The 22,270-nt window shown below is 43.4% G+C and overlaps 1 protein-coding gene and 1 pseudogene across 5 annotated transcripts in view; both read right to left on the reverse strand.

Annotated features, from left to right (window-relative positions):
* Window positions 1–1,597: 1,597 nt before the first annotated feature.
* LOC102412366 lies at window positions 1,598–2,045 on the reverse strand (annotated as a pseudogene).
* Window positions 2,046–13,606: 11,561 nt separating this feature from the next.
* SOHLH2 (spermatogenesis and oogenesis specific basic helix-loop-helix 2) overlaps window positions 13,607–22,270 on the reverse strand; it is a 41,462-nt gene continuing 32,798 nt past the window's right edge. Inside the window, exons 7-12 of one of the 5 annotated variants that reach the window (XM_044927362.1) lie at window positions 20,440–20,587; window positions 20,185–20,276; window positions 19,441–19,562; window positions 16,066–16,098; window positions 15,842–15,966; window positions 13,607–14,453 (exon numbers count right to left, since the gene is read on the reverse strand). In XM_044927362.1, the coding sequence (XP_044783297.1) occupies window positions 14,433–14,453; window positions 15,842–15,966; window positions 16,066–16,098; window positions 19,441–19,562; window positions 20,185–20,276; window positions 20,440–20,587 (541 nt within the window). In that variant the 3' untranslated portion in view covers window positions 13,607–14,432. Of the gene's footprint in view, window positions 14,454–15,841; window positions 16,099–19,440; window positions 19,563–20,184; window positions 20,277–20,439; window positions 20,588–22,270 lie in introns of all 5 variants that reach the window. The other 4 variants (XM_044927363.1, XM_044927364.1, XM_006057530.3 and 1 more) reach the window with 4 other exon arrangements.

Raw genomic sequence — 22,270 nt, forward strand, 5'->3', positions numbered from 1 at the left:
TATTTGCTTTCTGGAAGGTTCACATGAATGGGATTCTCAATTGCTGACAGGGCTGGAGAACTGAGGTCTTGCAGTTATTGGTGTGTGTGTTCTCTCAATAACCTTTCATAATCGCACTTGACTTTCCCACAAACGAGAAAGCACTCTTGTTACACTAATAACAGCACCCCTTCCCCACCCAGAACCCTGAGTAGCCCCTCTCTCACCTCTACACCTGCTCTCACTCCCACCTTATCCTTAGCCTCGCTGCTCTATCTGGTGCCTGCTTCCAATGATTTTTTAACCAGACAGGACCAAGACCTCGATCCATGGGTCCCGTTAAGGTATACTTGCTGTCCTCCTTCCTGGCCAAAATTCTCTGGTTCTTTGTCTGAGTGATTCTGGCATATTCCCTCCACTCTGCAGCCCCCACCTTCTCTGTTGCTCAGTGCAACTCTCCAGTTATATCTCTGCCAACTCAAATGGCCAGCAGGTAGCTGGATCCGCTTGGAGAACACCACACAAACACATGCTGACTGGTCTTACTTTATATTCGCGACTGTGTTCCCCAAGTGAACCTTTGTGTGCACAGCAACCCCACCCTGCAGGGTTTATTCCCTCTCCTGCTCTCCTGGAAAATCATCTCAAACTCCCTCCTCTCCTCTCAACCTTCCGTGACTCCCACCATCACATCTGTAATCACTCCTGCACCACAGCACGGTGGGCGGCCTCCCCTCTATCACCTTCCACTGGCTGCGCTGCTCTCAAGCTGAACCACCCTCTGGCCACTCCAGAACATTTGCTCTAACAATTACCCTTCATTTCTTTGTAGTATAAATCTTTCATCCTTTATAGGATCATTTCTATCAGCATATGGTCATGCAAAAATTTCTCCTGTTTAGGGGGGTGGGTGGGAAGGGAGGCTCAAGAGGGAGGGGGGGTATATGTATACATGTTGTGCAGCAGAAACACAACACTTTAAAGCAATTATCTTCCAATTAAAAATAAATTTAAAAAATTCTCCTGCCTTAAAAAACCCTATTCTAACTCCACATGCCCCCGGCAACCACTGCAGGCCTCAACACCCACTTTGGAGAGCTGTCTGCTCTTGCCTTCTCTCCATCTTCCCCTGTTTTCTCATGGAACCCTCCAATCCGGGGGCTTCCCTGGTGGCTCAGCAGTAAAGAATCTGTCTGCAATGCAGGAGACCCTGGTTCAGTCCCTGGGTAGGGAAGATCTGCAGATGGTGACTGCAGCCATGAAATTAAAATATGCTTGCTCCTTGGAAGAAAAGCTATGACCAATCTAGACAGCATATTAAAAAGCAGAGACATTACTTTACCAAAAAGGTCTGTCTAGTCAAAGCTATGGTTTTTTCCAGTAGTCATGTATGGATGTGAGAGTTGGACTATAAAGAAAGCTGAGTGCTGAAGAATTGATGCTTAAAAAAAAAAAAAGGAAATGACAAGTGTAATTTAAAGGAAGAAACCCAGAAATTGTCCAAAAAACAGTGGAGCAAATCAACTCCTGAAAAAGCTCTGTATCCTGGTGATCACATTTATTGGAGGGGTTGGAGAAAAATAAAAATGCTGTTTAGCTGAAGAATCTGTGAGTTATCTACAAATCAACTTATTTCAGGAGTGGAAGAATTCTTAGTTTTTTCTTAGTATCAAGATGTACGTCGATCTCTCTTGAGTATCTTTCATATTCAAAGAGGCAATCACACAGTATGGCTCATTTTCCACATGTGATAAATTCTTTTATCAGTTAACTCTCAACAGCGGGGCAACTAGCACAACACCGTCTCCCCATACAAAGAGCATCAGAATATTCCATTTTGTTGATTTATATCTCTCTTCATATGTTTCATCAATTTCTATAGTTTTCAGTTTCTTCCACATCTCCCGATATCATATTTAAATGTTGATCATAAGCATGTAACCTGCCTCAAAGCTCTCTGTCGTTTCTCATTTCATGTGGATTCACTCATCCAGGCTGAGCCTGATGAGATCCAGGGGCTCTTCCACAGTGTCGGTAGTTTGTTGCTGGTCCACACCGTCCGCCATCTTTCAAATCCTTGAATTGATGCTTTTGAACTGTGGTGTTGGAGAAGACTCTTGAGAGTCCCTTGGACAGCAAGGAGATCCAACTAGTCCATCCTAAAGGAGATCAGTCCTGAATATTCATTGGAAGAACTGATGCTGAAGCTGAAACTCCAATACTTTGGAAACCTGATGTGAAGAACCGATTCATTGGAAAAGACCCTGATGCTGGGAAAGACTGAAGGTGGGAGAAGGGGACGAAAGAGGATGAGATGGTTGGATGGCATCACTGATGTGATGGACATGAGTTTGAGTAAGCTCCAGGAACTGAAGATGGACAGGGAGGCCTGGTGTGCTGCAGTCCATGGGGTCACAAGGAGTTGCACACAACTGAGTGACTGAACTGACTGAGGGAAGATCCCCTGGAGAAGGAAATGACAACCCACTCCAGTATTCTTACCTGGAGAATCCCATGGACAGAGGAGCTTCACGGGCTACAGTCCACAGGGTTGCAAAATGTTGGATACAACTGAGCGACTAAAACCACCAACCACCACCCCAATCCGGCTTCTATGCTCACCAGACCTCCCAAAGCAAGATTTTCATTAACTACTTTTCACCACCCAAGATTAAAGCACCAACCTCAGTTGCCGAAAGAGTATATCACTGATCTTCTCTGGGTTTTGTTCCCGGTCTGCTCTGCCCAGTGCTCAGATTGGTCCTTTAATAATGCACATTGGGTTCCATACCTCCTCTGCTCTCCCTTCCTTTGGGAAGAAACTGAAGTCCTAACAGTGGACTTTGAGGATGGACACCGTGTTGCTCTCCACCCACCCCTCCTTCGCTCCACGCCAGCCTCATGGGCCTCCTTTGTTGCTCTTCACACCCAACAAGCCTGTTCCCACCTGGAGCCTTAGTGGTCCTGGTGCCTTCTACCTTAAATGCTCTCATCTCAGATCATAGAATGGCTTGCTCATCTCCCAAGTGATGCCAACTTCTCAGAGAGTCTCCCGTGTCCTCCCTGTCTGAAATAGCATCCCAGCTCTACCCTGCCCCAGCTTCCTCCCTTCCTTCAGGTATCACAGCCAACTGACATGGCATTTTATTTTATGTATTTCGCTCACGTTTTTCTGTAAGTCTGGAAGAAAACTCACTGATTTGTCAAGGGTGATTACCTCCAAAGAGTAGGATTTCAAAAGAAGGGAGAGAGATTTTTTACTGTTTTATACAGTTTTGGTTTACATTTTATAAACCCAAATTACTTTATCACAAATTAACATATTATTTCAAAAGAAACCGTTGATGAATGTTTGTTGGTGGTGTCTGTGGAAGAGGCAGGGAAGTGAAAGTTAAGGGGGGAGATAACCAGGGGAGATGCAAGCCTTCAGCAAATATGGGACACAGCACAGCCTGTGGACTGGAACACGCAAGGCTGATGAAACAGACATTTTATTTGCTGAGCTCTGACCACCGGAAAGGTGCTATCCTTAGGTAGACAGGTCCCATGCCTCTTCTCAAATCCTCAGAACAAACTTGCAAGTTAGGTATTAGCTCTAGAGCAGTGGTCCCCAACCTTTTTGGCACCAGGGACTGGTTTTGGAAGGGGGGACCTGGGGATGGTTTGGGATGATTCAACGGCATTCCATTTACTGCACTTTATTTCTACTGTTATTACATCAGCGCCACCTCAGATCATCAGGCATTAGATCCCAGAGGTCAGGCAACCTCTCCTCTGTAGGATGAGGAAAATGATTTCTCAGGAGCCCTGAGTAAAGCCCAGAAGCCTTGGTGCCAATTCAGATCTATTACTGCTTCTCACGCAGGCCAGCCCCTGTGGTTGGGGTGACGGAAGGGCATTTGGGGTCTGGAAATCCCCAATGCTGGTTCGGGCTCAGCAGTCTAAGGAGAAACCACATGAACTTTTATTCCCTTCCTGCTTCTATATTGCTCCACCTGAGGCTGGCGGGGGAAAGATCCTGCCCTAGAGGAGAGTCAGGACCTCATATGTCACAGGTCAGGGGCTAAAGGAGCCCCACAGCTCAGAGGAAGCCCAGCATCCTCCGTGTTTAGGGTCCCGCACAGGTGGGAAGGATGCTCTGCAACACGTGGAGAAAGCTGATCCTCCTCCTTCTGGGCACGCCGTCCTGGTGGGTGGAGGCTGCAGGCAGGGGCGACCGAGCTCTCCTATGGGCCAGGAACCTGATAAAAATTATCTTCCATCCTCCCAAGGATTACCGCTACCTCTATTTTACCAAAGAGGTCAGTTCAGTTCAGTCGCTCAGTCGTGTCTGACTCTTTGCGACCCCATGAATTGCAGCACGCCAGGCCTCCCTGTCCATCACCAACTCCCAGAGTTCACTCAAACTCACGTCCATCGAGTCACTGATGCCATCCAGCCATCTCATCCTCTGTTGTCCCCTTTTCCTCCTGCCCCCAATCCCTCCCAACATCAGAGTCTTTTCCAATGAGTCAACTCTTTGCATGAGGTGACCAAAGTACTGGAGTTTCAGCTTTAGCATCATTCCCTCCAAAGAACACCCAGGGCTGATCTCCTTTAGAATGCATGAGGTTGGAACTCCTTGCAGTCCAAGGGACTCGCAAGAGTCTTCTCCAACACCACAGTTCAAAAGCATCAGTTCTTCGGCACTCAGCTTTCTTCACAGTCCAACTCTCACATCCATATATGACCACTGGAAAAACCATAGCCTTGACTAGACGGACCTTTGTTGGCAAAGTAATGTCTCTGCTTTTCAATATGCTATCTAGGTTGGTCATAACTTTTCTTCCAAGGAGTAAGCGTCTTTTAATTTCATGGCTGCAATCACCATCTGCAGTGGTTTTGGAGCCCAAAAAATAAAGTCTGACACTGTTTCCCCTGTTTCCCCATCTATTTCCCATGAAGTGATGGGACCAGATGCCATGATCTTCGTTTTCTGAATGTTGAGCTTTAAGCCAACTTTTTCACTCTCCTCTTTCACTTTCATCAAGAGGCTCTTTAGTTCCTCTTCACTTTCTGCCAGAAGGGTGGTGTCATCTGCATATCTGAGGTTATTGATATTTCTCCCAGCAATCTTGATTCCAGCTTGTGCTTCTTCCAGCCCAGCGTTCTCATGATGTACTCTGCATAGAAGTTAAGTAAGCAGGGTGACAATATACAGCCTTGACGTACTCCTTTTCCTATTTGGAACCAGTCTGTTGTTCCATGTCCAGTAATTTATGTAAATGCACGCAGCTAAGAAGAGGCGGAACTGCGCTAGGATCACACGGCTTGCACATCTAACCGCGTGCTCTTCCCAGGACGCCAAGCTCTCTCTCTGGGTGGCCGATGGGCCCATGTGTAGGTGCCCAGTGCCCAGAGCCAACGAGCAAGCCAGGGCATCAGGCGTGGAGGAGGAGGCCATAAGGACCAGGAAGATGGCAGCGGTAGGGCCGTGTTTCGGGAGCCTGGCCAGGGGAGGATCGCAATCACCAGCGTTCAGTTGTGCCTTTGTTTGGGAGCAGAATGTCCGTGTGTAGACAATGAAAAACAATTTTCAGCTGGAAGCCTGGCTTGGCCTGGCGAATGGGATCTGATTAGTGTTTCTGAACTTTGATTAGCATTTGAACGAAATACCCAAATGACACAAAGCCAATCCTAGTAGTGGAGACTTAACATTTTTCACTCTCTTTCTCTAAGGCAGTCAGGCACCTTCTTTTTGCAAACTACTTTGGGCCTCTGATAAGCAAATCATTTCCACAAGCATCCTCACATTCCCCTCCCAGAAACCAGGCTGGAGGAGGTGGGTCCTGGGAGAGTTAATTTACATCACCGGCTGCTGGGCTGGAGAAGTGGGAGCCTTTTCCCAGCCTCACTGGACCAGGGCCAAGGGCAGATCCCTTCACGTGATCTCCCTGGACCGGCTTCTGGATCTGACAGGATCCCGCCCCTGAGAGCTGAGTTTTTACTGCCCCTTTTGTTGTAGGTTTTCCATTTTAGGGAGAATTGATAGCTGAGGCTAAGAATAAACACAATCTCTGCCAGTTAGATTCTGTGGGGAGGTTTTTAAAAGGACCTGGCCAGCAATAATATTTATGTTGAAACTCAGCTCTTGCTTCACAGCGTGAGGGCATGGGTGGTCAAGAAAGGAATTCCCTTCTCCGCATACAACACTTCTCACCCGTTTCAAGAAAGCTGGGGAGTATGTGGAGCTCAAAGTAAATTCTGCAGTGGTTTATTGGTTGCCTAAGATTAGGATTAACCCTTTAAAAAGTCTTTTTATGCCAAGACGGACCTTCCCAGGTGGTTCAGCAGTAAAGAATCCGCCTGCCAATGCAGGAGACCTAGGTCTGATCCCTGGGTCAGGTAGATCCCCTGGATAAAGAAATGGCAACCCACTCCAGTATTCTTGCCTGAAAAATCCCATGGACAGAGGAGCCTGGTAGGCTACAGTCCATGGGGTCACAAAAGAGTCAGACACGACTTAGTGACTAAACAGTAAGAACAACAATGCCAAGAGGATATTTTCATAATTAAACTTTTCAAAAATTGATTTTTTTTTCCTAAAGAAAAAAACTGGTATCTCACTCTTTCTCGTAACTTTTATCAATGGCTTCGAGGCATTTTTGTCCAGGTCCTGACTCACTAACCCAATAAGAGTTTAACTTCTTTTCACACTGAAATCCTTTAGCATTTTTTTCTTTTTGGCCATACCACGCGGCGTGTGGGATCCCAGTTCCCTGATCAGGAACAGAACCCAAGCCCCCCACACTAGAAGCATGGAATCCCAACTATTGGACCGCCAGGGAATTCCTAGCAACTTAAATCATTATTTCACTAGTTAAATGTCATGAAGGGTAGTTCAGTCACAGTGCTCCAGTAAGGTGACAAAAATCAATGCTTCAACCACGCTGGCTGCCTTTTTTTTTTTTATTATAGTAAATAAAATCTTTAAGTATTAAAACAAGTAATCCCACAGGGAAACTCCTATGGATTTTCCCACTCTTAATGCTTTAGAAACAACAGATTTGGGAATGTTAGAATACCAGAACATGAGATAACTAGTATTAGTCCAAACCAATGGGGGGGGGGGGGGGATGAGTTTATTATTGTTTCTGTGAACCTGTCCTAATATATACATGGCTGTGGGAGAGATTTCCCACTTTCCCATAGTTTTCAGCTCAACACTGAGATTAACTTTAGGTTTATGGAGAAAATAACCTGCAAGGAGTTTTCATGGTGTTTGCCAAGTTGAGACCTGTTATTGGAGATTTAAAAAGGGTATGGAGTCTCATAAGTCCTAAGTCACAGAATTTTTAAAACTTTGGTTATTATTTTGAAGAACACAAGAAAATAGCTTGAGACAGGATACAAGAGGGGGAATTCAGTGTTTCAGAAAACACACTACTGCCAACACCCACACATAGCCTATCTGGGGAAGAGAGAAGTGGAAAGGAATTTCTGTCTGCAGACTTCTTGGGATAGATGGTTTAGCAGATACCTTTTCAGAACCAGTGTATCTGTGCACATTAGAAGTCTATTTCACTGCAGTACTCAAGCCCACCTAGTTTACAATCTGACCTCTTCAAACAAATGTTTGCTTTGAGCAAAAATGAAGAATGCTTTTTTCTTGAGTTTGATGAGTAAAATTTAGCAGCATACAACATACTATGTAATGCAGTTTTGTGTATGTGTGTGTGTATCTTTCTGTTTTTTGTTTTCAGAAAGGATATTATTCTGGGATGTTAAAAATCCCCCTTGAAAAATAGAGATAAGAGGTTTCTCTGTCTTGTATAGGGGTGTCACGTTTCCATAGCAATGAAAGCAGCTCTTGATACCTGATTAACCAAGGGCTTCCTGTTTCCTCATTCCATGTAATAGGGAGCTAGGCAAAGGGGAAAACAACAGGGATAGAAAATTGTAAAGGCTCAGGTTTGGTCTCAGGGATTTTGTGATGATAAGTATCCAGAGATATGACAAGTTTCCTGGTGTTAGTTATATTGCAAAAGGGGCTTTCTGCTTTTAACAATCCCTGTACTTTTACAAACATAAACATTTAATAAACTTGGGAAAGCACCTCCCTTCACACAAATTTTTACGCAATCGAGATAAGCACAAGTAAGCCAAGCAGGCTTCACTTTCGTGGTTTTCACTCTTCTTAATTATCTCTACTGAAACATCCCTGGGTCCTCTCCCGGAGCCTTTGAATTGCCCCACAGCTATGCTCTGACCTGATCATCGTTTTAACTTACCAAAGCAGTTTCTGAAATTCATCTCCTTAGCAAACCTTTTTCCATCACCCAGTGGGGCAGTAATGATCCTCTCCCATGAGCTGCAGAAATTTGGGAGGCTGTGTTCCTCCTGCTTCGTTCCTTGACCTCTGCTCTCAAGACACTTCACTAGCACGTTATAAATCTAAGAGTGGGCTTTCCTCGTAGCTCAGTTGGTAAAGAATCTGCCTGTAGTCAGGAGACCGAGGGTTCGATCTCGGGGTTGGGAAGATCCCCTGGAGAAAGGCATGGCAACCCACTCCAGTATTCTTGTCTGGAGAATCCCATGGACAGAGGAGTCTTGTCCATGGGGTCGCAGAGTTGGACATGACTGAACAACTAACACTTTCACTTTTTACATTCTGTTTCATGTCTCCTCGGGGTATCTGCATCCGTTTATGTGCACTGGGTGTTTTTAAGGAGGATAATCAGATGCCAGCTACATCTTGGGCAGTGTTGTTATAATGTGAATTCCTTGGTACTGCCATGACCAAGCTTGCCAATCTGACTGTGGGGTATGCTGCCTGGGAATGTATATTTTAATGTGCTGCCACTCTCCATCCCCCAAGTGTGGGGGACAAACTGGAATACCTATGGGGACTGGGAAAGTCATTTCAATGAAGGAAGCAAGCTGAGTGAGATGTGACTGGAAGGAACCTGATGCCCAATATAAAGGGCCAGGTACTACTTACCTGAGCAATGTGCTGCTATTTTGCCAAAGCAGAAATAGATCCAGTATTGCCTATGTTTTGAATTTTTCAGAAGCCAGAAATTCAGAGAAATTTAATTTCTCACTGGGGTTGGGGAGAGGGGGAATTGGATGAAGGTGGTTTCAAAAGGTACAAACCTATAAGATAAATAAGCACTAGGGATATAATGCACAGCATGATTAATATAAATAACCCTGATGTATGTTATATATCAAAGTTGTTAAGAGAGCAAATTCTAAGAGTCATTATTGCAAGGAAAATTTTTTTTTGACTTTGTATCTATACGAGAAGATGGATGTTCCCTAAACTTACTGTCCTAATCATTTCATGATATATGTAAGTCATTATGCTGAGGATCGGATACGACTGAGTGACTTCACTTTCACTTTTCACTTTCATGCACTGGAGAAGGAAATGGCAACCCACTCCAGTGTTCTTGCCTGGAGAATCCCAGGGACAGGGGAGCCTGGTGGGCTGCCGTCTATGGGGTCACATAGAGTCAGACACAACTGAAGTGACTTAGCAGCAGCAGCAGCAGCATGCTGTACACCTTAAACTTATAGTGTTGTATGTCAATTACATCTCCATAAAACTAGAAGAAAAAATAAATAAATAAAACAGTAAACACAGCCACCACAAGCAAGTTGTACCCTCTGCCTTAGAGAGTTCTACCCATGTCTCAAAACTCTGGTAACTTGCAGTGTCATGTGACACTTGGGGCCTGACCTAGTGACTTCTCATGATGAACTGTAATAGAATTGCAGGGTTAGAAGGCCCTCGTGCGTCACCCAGGCCACCATTTAATGACTGAATCCCCACCCCTGGCCACATTTACCCACCTCAGGATGAAGACACCCTAAACCATCTCTCACTCCAATCCCTGCCTCTCTGTGTGCGCAGATCTGAGTGTTTTTTGGCCACCTCCATTAGGATACCATATACACACACGATGTAGCACATTACCAGATGAAACTGTCATCAGCCAACGCCATCCCTCCAAATGCTCATTTCCCTGTGTACCCCCAGTGAGCTCAGTGTGATGTGTCCAGCAACCAAAGCCCAAGACCTGGGTGTTATCCTTACTACTTTGCCCTCCTTCACAACCTCTATATCAGATCATCTACCACCTCTTACTAATTCTTCCTTCTTAATATCAACCAAATTTGCCTCTTCTTTTCATTCCCATTGCCAGTGACTTATTTCAGGCCATCTCGTCTGAATTACTGAAATGGCCAGTCCTTCCCCTGCCAAGTTGGTTTTAGTCCCGCTTTGATTCATTCTGGCTTTAACTCACCAAAACCAGAATGGTCACCCTAAAATGCAAATCTGATGACGTCAATACCATGACAACAATGAGGAGTAGTCAGAGTGCCAACAGGGCAATGTCAAATGGCCCTTGCCTGTCTCTCCCTGCTCCATTCTTCCTCGATCCCACGCCTGAACTCTCTTCACAGCCACACAGAATCGCCTTCACTTCTCCAGGTGTGTTACACCGTTCTTTCCTTTGTTCCTTCACTAATGAGGTTCTCTTTGCCTGAAAACTCATCTCCCGAACCAGTCCCCAAATCTCCATGGCTTGGCTTAGTTTATGCTTACAGGCCCTTAAAATCTTAGCTTAATAATTGTTGTAATTGTGGTGATGACAATCATATGATGAATTCAGTTCAGATCAGTCGCTCAGTCATGTCCATGACCCCATGAATCGCAGCACGCCAGGCCTCCCTGTCCATCACCAACTCCCGGAGTTCACTCGGACTCACATCCATCGAGTCACTGATGCCATCCAGCCATCTCATCCTCTGTCGTACCCTTCTCCTCCTGCCCCCAGTCCCTCCCAGCATCAGAGTCTTTTCCAATGAGTCAACTCCTCACATGAGGTGGCCAAAGTACTGGAGTTTCAGCTTTAGCATCATTCCTTCCAAAGAAATCCCAGGGCTGATCTCCTTCAGAATGGACTGGTTGGATCTCCTTGCAGTCCAAGGGACTCTCAAGAGTCTTCTCCAACACCACAGTTCAAAAGCATCAATTCTTCAGCACTCAGCTTTCTTCACAGTCCAACTCTCACATCCATACATGACCACTGGAAAAACCATAGCCTTGACTAGACAGACCTTTGTTGGCAAAGTAATATCTCTGCTTTTCAATATGTTATCTAGGTTGGTCATAACTTTTCTTCCAAGGAGTAAGCGTCTTTTAATTTCATGGCTGCAATCACCATTTGCAGTGATTTTAGAGCCCAAAAAATAAAGTCTGACACTGTCTCCACTGTTTCCCCATCTATTTCCCATGAAGTGATGGGACCAGATGCCATGATCTTCGTTTTCTGAATGTTGAGCTTTAAGCCAACTTTTTCACTCTCCTCTTTCACTTTCATCAAGAGGCTCTTTAGTTCCTCTTCACTTTCTGCCAGAAGGGTGGTGTCATCTGCATATCTGAGATTACTGATATTTCTCCCGGCAATCTTGATTCCAGCTTGTGCTTCTTCCAGCCCAGCATTTCTCATGATGTATTCTGCATATAAGTTAAATAAGCAGGATGACAATATACAGCCTTGACGTACTTCTTTTCCTATTTGGAACCAGTCTGTTGTTCCATGTCCAGTTCTAACTGTTGCTTCCGGACCTGCATACAGGTTTCTCAAGAGGCAGGTCAGGTGGTCTGGTTTCCCATCTCTTTCAGAATTGTGCCAGGCACTGTTCTAAAAGCTTTCACATATTTTATCATTTAATCGTCATGATAAGCGCAAGAGATAGGTCATGTCACTACCAGTTTTAAAGGAGAGCATAGACTGGCAGGCTGAAGTCCATAGGGTTGCACAGAGTCTGACATGACTAAAGCAACTTAGCACACACCCACAGACATCACTACCTCCATAGCCTCTTGTGAATTCCCAGAATGCTGTGGGCGATGCTTCTGAGAACTTCATATTCTCCCCCTGCATAGCACTCACTAAACTCCACTGCAGTTCCAGCCAACCTGTCCCTCCCAGCAGATTCTAAACGCCTATATATAGAACATAAAAAAAGACAATGCCTTACATAGTTTTCTCAGCATTTAAGACAATGCCTATCATGGGACTTCCCCGGCAGTCCAGTGGTTAAGACTTTGCTTTCCAATGCAGGAGGTGTGGGTTCAATCTCTGGGCTGGGATATATGATCCCACATGCCTCAGGGCCCAAAAAAATCCCAAAACATAAAAGAGAATCAATATTGTAACAAATCAATAAAGACTTTAAAAAATGGTCCACATCAAAAAAAGGAGTCTTAGAAAATAAGACAAACTCTGCCAAATAAATAAAGTTAATAAATAACGGAATGATTTTTGAGTTGTTCAACATTTGATTGTTCTCCATTGAACAGACAACAGTTTGTTTGCAAACACTCCCCATTACTGCCATGTCTGCTATGCTGGGAGACCATCCAACTCATCTATTAGAAAAGCATGGCTGAGGGGCAGGAAATCAGTGTAAACAGAGTAGCGATACACTCTCTGTAAAAGCTACACCGACGGATGACTAAGCATCTACTTCCACTCTTCCTTCTCTTTTGACTTCAGGTGGGTCCCTAAGTGCCTGACCATGTCTTCTGCTTTCCTTTCTCAGGATCATCACCCATGTTCAGCCTCCTCCTTCCCCCAGGTACCCATACAGGTACCTGTGCATCCATCCATCTAACCAGCCAGATGGCTGACATGGAGGGTCTAGAGACTAGTACAGCTAAGTCCCTCTCCTCAAAGGTGTATCTCCTAAACTGCCTGGGCCACAGAAAGGGCTCAATAAACACTTGCTTCTGCCCCTGATCCCCATCTGGGGAGGGACTGCTGTAACCATCAGTGTGAACCTGCAAGCCGCCACTTGTTCTCAACAAACTCTCTGCCCCTTTTTCATTGTGAAAACAACATTGCAACTGTCTCATGACCAGTCATCCTGACTTTACAAAGGAAAATCATGTTCTAGTTTTACAAGCTGAGGCCCAACTAACCTTTCCGCCCCAGCTGACAGCTGAACTTAGTCAGAAGAGCATAATTTATTAAAAATAAAATTCATGTATTGGAAGTGATTTTGGACACTTGCACGAAGGATCGTGGGGACCAGCACTGAAAAAAAGAGGAACCTGGCAGCCTCTTCTTCATGTAGAAAGAAAAAAAAGGGGGATTGAAAACCGCAGGTGGATGGGATCTGTGTGTCACCCTTCTAGGCATTATAGAATTCCAAGCCACAACTGCGTCTCATGGTCCATGCATGCATTGAGGGAAATGCTGATGCAAAGAACAAGTCCTGGTATAAACTAAGACCAGCTGTGAACACAGGAAGTCATCCCAGTGCTCAAAACACCTCAACAGGTTCTCCTACGATGTCAAAGCCATTACTATTCCCAACAGCAAGAGTCAAGCACACGTTTATAATAAAAAGCACAGAATCTTACAAACTTCTAGTTTCTTTATCAAGTTTGCCAAATATCTACAAATTCCATCATCTTGCCATTCTCAAAGAAAAGTTATACATTTTAACATGAAATGTAGGCTATGCCTAATTTTTAAACTGCTCAAAAATCTAGTAAAATTAATTTCCCTACATAGCACTCTACTAAAAGAGGGAACACGTAATTATTAAACAGAACACAAACTGGTTATCATTTTCAGTATCAGAACTGAATATTTCCTTTAATAATAAAACTTTTGCATAAGAACATTCAGTGAAATATAAAACAAACATTTTTTCCCCTTATTTCCAACAATCTTTTCTAATGCCCATAGGGAGAAGGAGATGGAAAACAAAGAAAAACCTGCTAATCTGTAATCTGTAACTAAAGATCCAGAAAGATGTTAGCTCTCATTTCACTCAAGGGAAGGTGAAATGCAAAAATAAACACATCAGTTTATTCATTAGTAGTCGAGTGAGGAGGTGAACACATCTCTCAAATTAAGGTATCTTAGTGTGAATAATGAAGGAAGTGCTCTAAAATGCCTAATCTGGAAAAGATACCACCTAGAAATAAGTGACAGTAACTCACAGTGATACTAAAAATAAGAATCAAGTTGCAATATCTGTACTTAGCAACATCAATGCACTATGTGGATCTTCTTTATAACGTACTTTTTGCATAAATTGTGGATCTTCTTTATAATGTACTTTTTGCATAAATTGTGGAATGTGTGTTGAGAAAAAAAGTGTCCAGGTCACCTAGGCCATTTGTTCTTAGAGCACCTTGGTTGGGGAGATCCAAGTGTGTATGAAGCTAAGTATTAATAAAAGCCTATGGCTAGCTAGCACTCTTGCTGCATGTCTTTCTACCTGCAGAAGCTTTTAGCACATTTATCAGAAGCCATACAATGCAAACCCTTTTGATATCAGGTCTCTGGGTGTAGCTTTCAAGATCATTCTTTGTTCCATTCTTCCGCTATTGTCAAACGGCACCCAATAGGTGGTCTAGAGTGAATTTCAAATATGTGCTATTAATACGCCCAAAACTGTTGCTGCAAAGGTGAAAAAAAAAAAAAAAACACACATTAATTGAATACTGGCCTGTTCTTACTCATAATGACACAAATGTGTTTTCTATGTTCTCAAGCAATAGGAAATAATTTGTAAAACCATGAACTCTTTAGGTGAATATGCCTTCAGGTTTTAAAATATATATTATTCATAGTTACTAAATAATTCTCCAACAAAAACTACATACAGTTAAGTGTAGGTCACAATTAAAAAAATAATGTTGCAATCCTTTTTTTTTTTTAATTTACTCTAGTTTTCGGACTGGTATACTAATGATTATTAGCAACAGTATTATATCTGTAGATACTTCATGTTTTAAAATGTCTTTCTAATGCTCTTTAGAATAGTTTTCTTATAAATGTTTTTTGGGAAAGTCACTATTATTCCCACTCTATAGATGTCATATGGAAATGGTGTCCCTACCTCAAATGACTGTCAGAGGTTCATCAGATAACCCACATTAATACGTACGGTATTTGACACATGACTTACTGAGTGCTCAAAACATATTAACTATTATTAATATGCAAAAGTATTGATAGTTATATTAAGGCTATGAGAGTCTATTTTAAGCAGGCAAGTCTGGTTTGGGTCTTTCTCTGGAATTGGACAATTCTTGCCCAAAATGAAGATACCACTGTTTATATATGCTGAACCATCTGCCTGGAATGCTTTTCCCTTCCTCACTCTCAATTCCTAACTGCTCTCCTGGGCTAATTCTCACTCTTCAGATCTCAGCGTAGACAGTACTTCCTCCAGTCTGTCCCTAACCTTGCCTGCATCTGTGTCACAATGCGTACACTGGGGTCTCCCTCTACATGCTCCAATGCACATCACCACCATCTGCTTCCATGTTTGCACCCTATGAGACTCAGCTTCATGAACGCAGGGATCGTGGTCTCCCTTTAGACACTCCATTCTCGGTGGTTAGCACAATGCTGGAACACAGTAGGTGCTCAATAAATACCTGTGGTATGCAGACACCTGGGATGTGAAACCAGCCTGGTTGGCATTTCAAGAAAAGGTTTTCATAAAGTGTAAGTGACTAGGGCCTAGAGATAAGGCAGAACCCAGCCATGGGGCCAGTGAAGGATGAAGCTGGTGGGGTGGGGAGCAGTGAGGAGGGGTGCTCGAGGAGATTAGGTTCCATTAGGTCACTTCCGGTGAGAGCAGCAGGGCCACGTCCAGACTGACTCTGGATATCTAGAGAGCCATTGTGCAGCACTGGGAACCAGTGCCTGGGCTGCCTCCCATGGTCCCAGTCCGAGAGATTTCTAACCCAGAGCATCAGCAACAAAACGCAGGTCAGGGGCCCCTGTGGGCTGGAATCAAAGAGCCCAGTTTGACCCACAGACCCCAAGAGACTTACCAGACAGTTGGGGTGTGCTGTGCACACCTGGCCCAACACAGAATTGCAGTGCTGAGGAAGAAACTTGGAGACTTTGGGTACAGCGGTTGGGAAACACACTGAAGTGTTCTGATTTGTTACAGTAGCTGCGTCATAGGAAGGGACCACTTTAGAATAGTATCTGACAGCATGGAAGGAATTAAGAGACAGAGCTGTGCTGGGGATTCGGGTTTTATATACATCACCGATAGCCTTCTCTGACGCAGAGCTGGACTGACCTTTAATAAAAAAGAGTATCCGTCAGTAGATGCAAATTGGTAACTCTGAACTACTGTATTTGAAATAAATCACCCTCTATTTCATTTCCCCACGGTACAAACTTAAGATACTGCTACATTCAAATGCTGATGAAAAAACAAAGTGAACTTTTTGGTAGTGACATTTAGTGTAATACAAACACTATAAATTACTGTTCACTTGTCATTTAGAGACAGAGATTTTAGAGACGCATCAGCTCTCTCTGCCTGGGTATGTGTGTGTGTATCTTTCATCATAATAAGTGACCATTTCTATGAAGCAAGGAAGAATGTTGGAAAGAAAAACTCCACTCAGCCACAAATAGTTTGGTCACTGATTTTTCCATCAGTGAGTGGGTTATACTGTTATATCGCTCTATTCTGTACAGTAACTAGAAGGCAGAAAAAATGTTTAATATATAGTAAACATTAACAATGTAGTCCCTATGCTGTGAATATTTATTTTCTTCTGGACACTAACAGAAATGAAAGTAAAGGAATATAATTTTATATCGACTTTAAATACAAACGGACCTGGAATATTTGTGAAAAAAATCATTTCAGCAAAAGTGTACATAAACTTATGGAAAAAGACAAGTAAAAACTTCTTAATGAAGTCTAAACACTGACTAAGATCAGCACTTCTGGTTTACAGGTCAGATTTATCACAGAAAGCAGGGGATCATAGGTGGCCACTTCACTTCTCTTAACCTTCAATTTACTGGCCTAAGTGGTGAAAGTGCAATTTGAAAGACTTAACTGATTCCAACTGTTCCATTCCTCTTTCAAAAACCATTTTGCAACATGCATGGCCAGCTACACATGTGCTCACATCCAGCCCAAAGAAAAGTCCAAAATATAAAAAAATCCATATAGAGGGATGTATTTTCTGAAATGTTATGTATAAAATCACTTTCCCCACAAACCTGGAAACACTAAATGTGTCAGGAAAACTATTCTCTAAATTGTTGGATAAACTACTAAAACCATTAAACTGGTGATAAAGGCTGCATAATACAAAATCCAAGCATACAGGACACAATGGTAGGTAAAAAAGTCAGAGACAAAATCAGAGGTCCGATACGGTCACTACTATGTTGTTGTTCAGTTGCCCCATCGTGTCCAACTCTTTGCGACCCCATGGCCTGGCAGCAGGCCAGGCCTCCCTGCCCCTCGGCGTCTCGCGGAGTTTGCCCAAGTTCATGTCCATGGCATCAGTGATGCCATCCAGCCATCTCAGCCTCTGACGCCCTCTTCTCCTTCTGCCCTTGATCTTTCCCAGCATCAGGAACTTTTCCAATGAGACAGGTTTTTGCACCAGATGACCAAAATACTGGAGCTTCAGCTTCAGCATCAGTCCTTCCAATAAGTATTCAGGGTTGATTTCCCTTAAGACTGACTGGTTTGATCTCCTTGCTGTCCAGGGGACTTTCAGGAGTCTTCTCCGGTACCACAGTTCAAAGACATCGATTTTTTGGCATGTTGCCTTCTTTATGGTCCAGCTCTCACAACCATACATGACCACTGGGAAGACCAATACTACAGAAGATTACTACTATAGTATTACTACCAAAAAATATATATATATATAAAAATATATACACACACACACATACACATATATATAAAGACTTGAAAGAAATACATTAAAAAATGAAGTTATTATCTTAGCTGGGTTTTGTTCTTCAGTCGCTAAGTCATGTCCAACTCTTCGCAACCCCATGGACCGCAGTACGCCAGGTTCCTCTGTCCTTCACTATCTCCCGGAGTTTGGTCAAACTCACGTCCATTGAGTTGGTGATGCTATCTAACCATCTCGTCCTCTGTCGCCTCCTTCTCCTCTTGCTGTCAATCTTTCCCAGTATCAGGGTCTTTTCCAATCAGTTGGCTCCTCACATCAGGTGGCCAAAATATTGGAGCTTCAGCATTAGTCCTTACAATGAATATTCTGGGTTGATTTCCTTTAGGATTGACTGGTTTGATCTCCTTGCAGTCCAAGGGACTCTCAAGAGTCTTCTCTAGCACCACAATTTGAAGGCATCGATTCTTCGGTTCTCAGCCTTCTTTATGGTCCCACTCTCACATCTGTACATGACTACTACTAGCGGGTTTTTAGTAAAGCACTAATACTGCTTTCAAATGGAAAAATGTTATAAATAAAGTCAGAATGAGGAGTTTGGTTCAATGACCTTCAAGGTCTCCTCCAGCCTGAACCTGACATAAGCCTATGGTCCTAGTGGATTTGTTTCTTCTTGGACCAGTCACTTTAGGTGATACAAAACCAAGAGATCCGGGGGCACAGAAAGGCCTGAATGCACTAGCATGAGGAGAGTGTTTCAGAGATTCTGCAGGGTATGAAGAATGAAAACACAGAAGTACTGTCTGTATAAGAAGTAACATTGACAGGCATGTGCCTGTGGCCTGGCCCCTCTCTGATCTAATCTGGGCTGATTTAATCTTTCTTTGTGACATTCAGCCAGAGCTACTCTAAGCAGTTTAACCATGGCTTATGGCTACTTTTTCCTTCTCTCCTTCCCTCCCCACTGAGTCAGGAAAAAAAGTCTAAAAGGACTAACAAACACCCTGAGGCTGATACATGAGCAAGGAAGGCTGTTGTCCTATCTTGGGCCCCTTTCTCCTTTGACTTTTGACATCAATCCCAGTAACCCCATTTGTTCATGTGGTCTCCATTATGTGCCCACAATATGCACACAACCTCAATGACAGTGTCACATCTTTGCTATCACTACTAGTATTCGCTGAAAACTCAGATGACAGCTAGCATTTTAAAGCAATGAAACTTTTTAAAATTAAGGCATGCATATGACCTTTTTAGACATATGCTATCATGTACTTAACAGACTATGGTATGGTGTAAACATAATTTTTATATGCACTGAGAAATCAAACAACGTGTGACTCTACTGTGAAGCTCATTTTATTGCAGTGGCCTGGAAGAGAACTCACAATATATCCGCGGTCTGCCTATATACACTGTTAGCACTGAATTAACATGAATACTTCCCTTGCTTTAGATCCTACTCACATAATACACACAGTCACCAGTGTGCTCGTCATCTGTGAGCAAGATGAACTTTCTGGTGATGACAGTCAATTTTCAGCCCACCCTCTGGGATAACACTATTCAAATGTCTGTGGCCAGCTGTGTCCTTCCAGCAGATAGCACCAGAGGACCCAGGGTGCAATGTTCCAGCTACGGCTCATCCCTTGGTTATGGCAGTGGCTGCACAGGAGCCCCGGCTGAGTGGGACACGCACCAATGCCCACATACACTACAGCTGCAGAGCAGCGGGCAGAGCTCACCTCTCACAGCTTCATCCAAGGCATCCTCGGAGGTAGGAGCAGAGCGCACACTCAAGCGCTCATTAGTCAGGACTCTGATGCCTGGCGCAGGTGAGTGAGTGCTTCTCAGCACACTGTTTTCCCTTAGAAGACAAAAAACATTCCTTAGGCATTTCTCAAAGAGGAGGATATGAGCATTGTGCAGTTGAACTGCTCTTCTGTCATTCGAGTTCTAAAAGGCACAGAGATAAACTCTGTATTAAATATTAGAGCAAAGCATAGACAAGGACTCAGGATGGTTATTTAGGACATGAAGGAAAGGTTTACTTTTCCTTGTTAAGAGTTCTTCTTAGTTTACATATTCTAATCAATTTAAATACGGAAGCATTCATTTGGCACACCACCTTTTACACTAGAAATTTCTTTAAGGACTCCTAACTGAAAAAAATGAGGCTGGATCGCCCTGGTCACAGAGGAATGCTAGAATCCATCACCACAGGCACTACTTGTGAAGGCTGGTTTAGAGAAACAACAAAAGAAGTTAAGAGTGAGTCAAGTCATGAAGGGATCCCAGGTCTGAGACTATTATATATTTTATCCACTATAATTCAATGATGCACATCAGCAGTGGGAAAAGTTCACTGATTCTTTGTAGATGCCCGAGTTCTCAGTATGGGTGGGTTCAGTGCCTGTGTTATTTCTAGCATTAATATCAGAGAAAAATAACAAGGCGACTTTGGATTCACAAGATTCAGATTGTCATACCTTTGTGCCATGATCATGCCTGGGACGGATAGCTGGATGGGCATTTGTTGTTTCTTACAAAATCTCTTATTGCTCTGAAGTACTTCTGTAATCTAAGAAACAGACAGACAGAGACCTACTTTATCAATAGATAGCTATGGATGTTTTTCAAAATATACAAACAGACATACACTTCCAATTATAAAACAGAAAGGAAACTGCAGCATTAAACCATTGTCTACGAGGATTAAAGTCAAGGGCTTGAGAGTTGCATACCTGGCCCATGATGGCTGGAGGGATTTTCTCCCGGACAAACTTCACGTAATCAACTGTGGCCTCGAGGACGGAAGCCGCATCATTCTTTCTCCCCTTCATATACGGCAGCAGGGTGCGCAGCTGCTCACAGCAATACTTGATTCGTTCTCTGAGCAGAGAAGTGCGACAAGCAAGTAATAATTAGTCTACTTTCTTCCTGTCACAAGGACAGTCTTCCTCCTGGGTCTGTTTATAAAGGAACCGGCCCCTCCCTTTCTGGTGTCCGATTCAGAGAAAGAGCATGTCCCCACAAGCCAGCAGCCTCCACGGCCCCTGGAATCCCAGCTTCCTGGGGCACCGGCTCACATGCTGCCAAGTACAGTGTCTGTGCGGATGGCAACCCAGCTCACTCATCCCTGTGGGTGTGCAGGATGCCCAGACACTGAGGATACCAGGGAACACCCACTCTGCCTATGGAAACCCATAGGCGACGCAACCCTCAGAGGAGAGAATCACACACCACATAGGTAAATCCTTTTGTGACCCACACGAGAGACAACTAGAAGACAAAGTCCATGGGATAGTCCCATCACTCTGATCTGGACCACATTTCCAACAACACACAACTAACATCTTGAAATACATAGGCTTTAACTGTGTTCTGAAAAGAAAATCAAAAGCCTGCTTCCTTTACACAAGGCGGGCACATGAGCAAAACAAATAAACCGATATGCAAAATGAAAACGACGTCCAGGCTCATACCAGAAAGAAACCAACCTAAGTATTTCATAGTTCTGAAGGGAAATACATAGGAAATGTAACACCAAATTGAGCGAAGCCTTTGGAACCTTCAGTTATCCATGTTTTCATTTAACAAACATTCTTAAGCATGTTTTGTGCTGAATACTGCCATACTGACATAAATGGGATCAAAGGGTGGCTTTGCCAATTCTAGATGGGATCTTAGGCAAGTTACTAAACCTTTCTGAACCTCAGAATGACAAAAATAAATGGATTAAAAAATCCACTTTGACATACAGCCAGTGAATAACTCAAATATTCCAGACCAGTGGGTGGTATTTTAATTGGGCTTTAAGCTTTGGGGGTTCCAGGGAAATGTATCAGGACAATTCTGTAAAAGGGTTGGAAGTGTCAACAATTTGACACATGGATGAAGGGCTTTGAAACTTCATACACCCATCCATAGGGTACTTTCACTTATAAGGATCACAAACACAGAATAAACTTTATGTAGAATGATATCCATTATGGTAGCCTTTCAGTAAAATGACTTCCCTGTGGCTCAGACGGTAAAGCATCTGCCTACAATGCAGGAGCCCTGGGTTCAATCCCAGGGTCAGGAAGATCTCCTGGAGAAGGAAATGGCAACCCACTCCAGTATTCTTGCCTGGAAAATCCCATGGACGGAGGAGCCTGGTAGGGCTACAGTCCATGGGGTCGCAAAGAGTTGGACATGACTGAGAGACTTTACTTTCCTTTCCAGTAAAATAGGAAAACCAATCTAAAGACACAAAATAAGTGGATGCTTAAGTAAGCTAGAGGATATTAATTCAGCAGAATATTATCTGGACGTGGAAAGGATATAAAGCTTACTGGGGAAAAAGAGGGCATTTCTATAGGATATAAGTAGAAGATAGCATAACAAATATGATTACAGCCATTAAGGCCAAAAGAGATAATAGTGTCAATTAGTCATTATTTCTAGATAGCTGGACTATAGAACAAATTATTTCTTCCTTTTATTTTCTACATTTTCCAAGTATCTGTGAGGTATATATCACTTTTATAGTGAAAAATCATATTAAACATTTCTTCCATTAGGAAAATGTTC

The sequence above is a fragment of the Bubalus bubalis genome, chromosome 13, assembly GCF_019923935.1.
Source record: "Bubalus bubalis isolate 160015118507 breed Murrah chromosome 13, NDDB_SH_1, whole genome shotgun sequence".
In the NCBI taxonomy this organism is placed as follows: domain Eukaryota; kingdom Metazoa; phylum Chordata; class Mammalia; order Artiodactyla; family Bovidae; genus Bubalus; species Bubalus bubalis.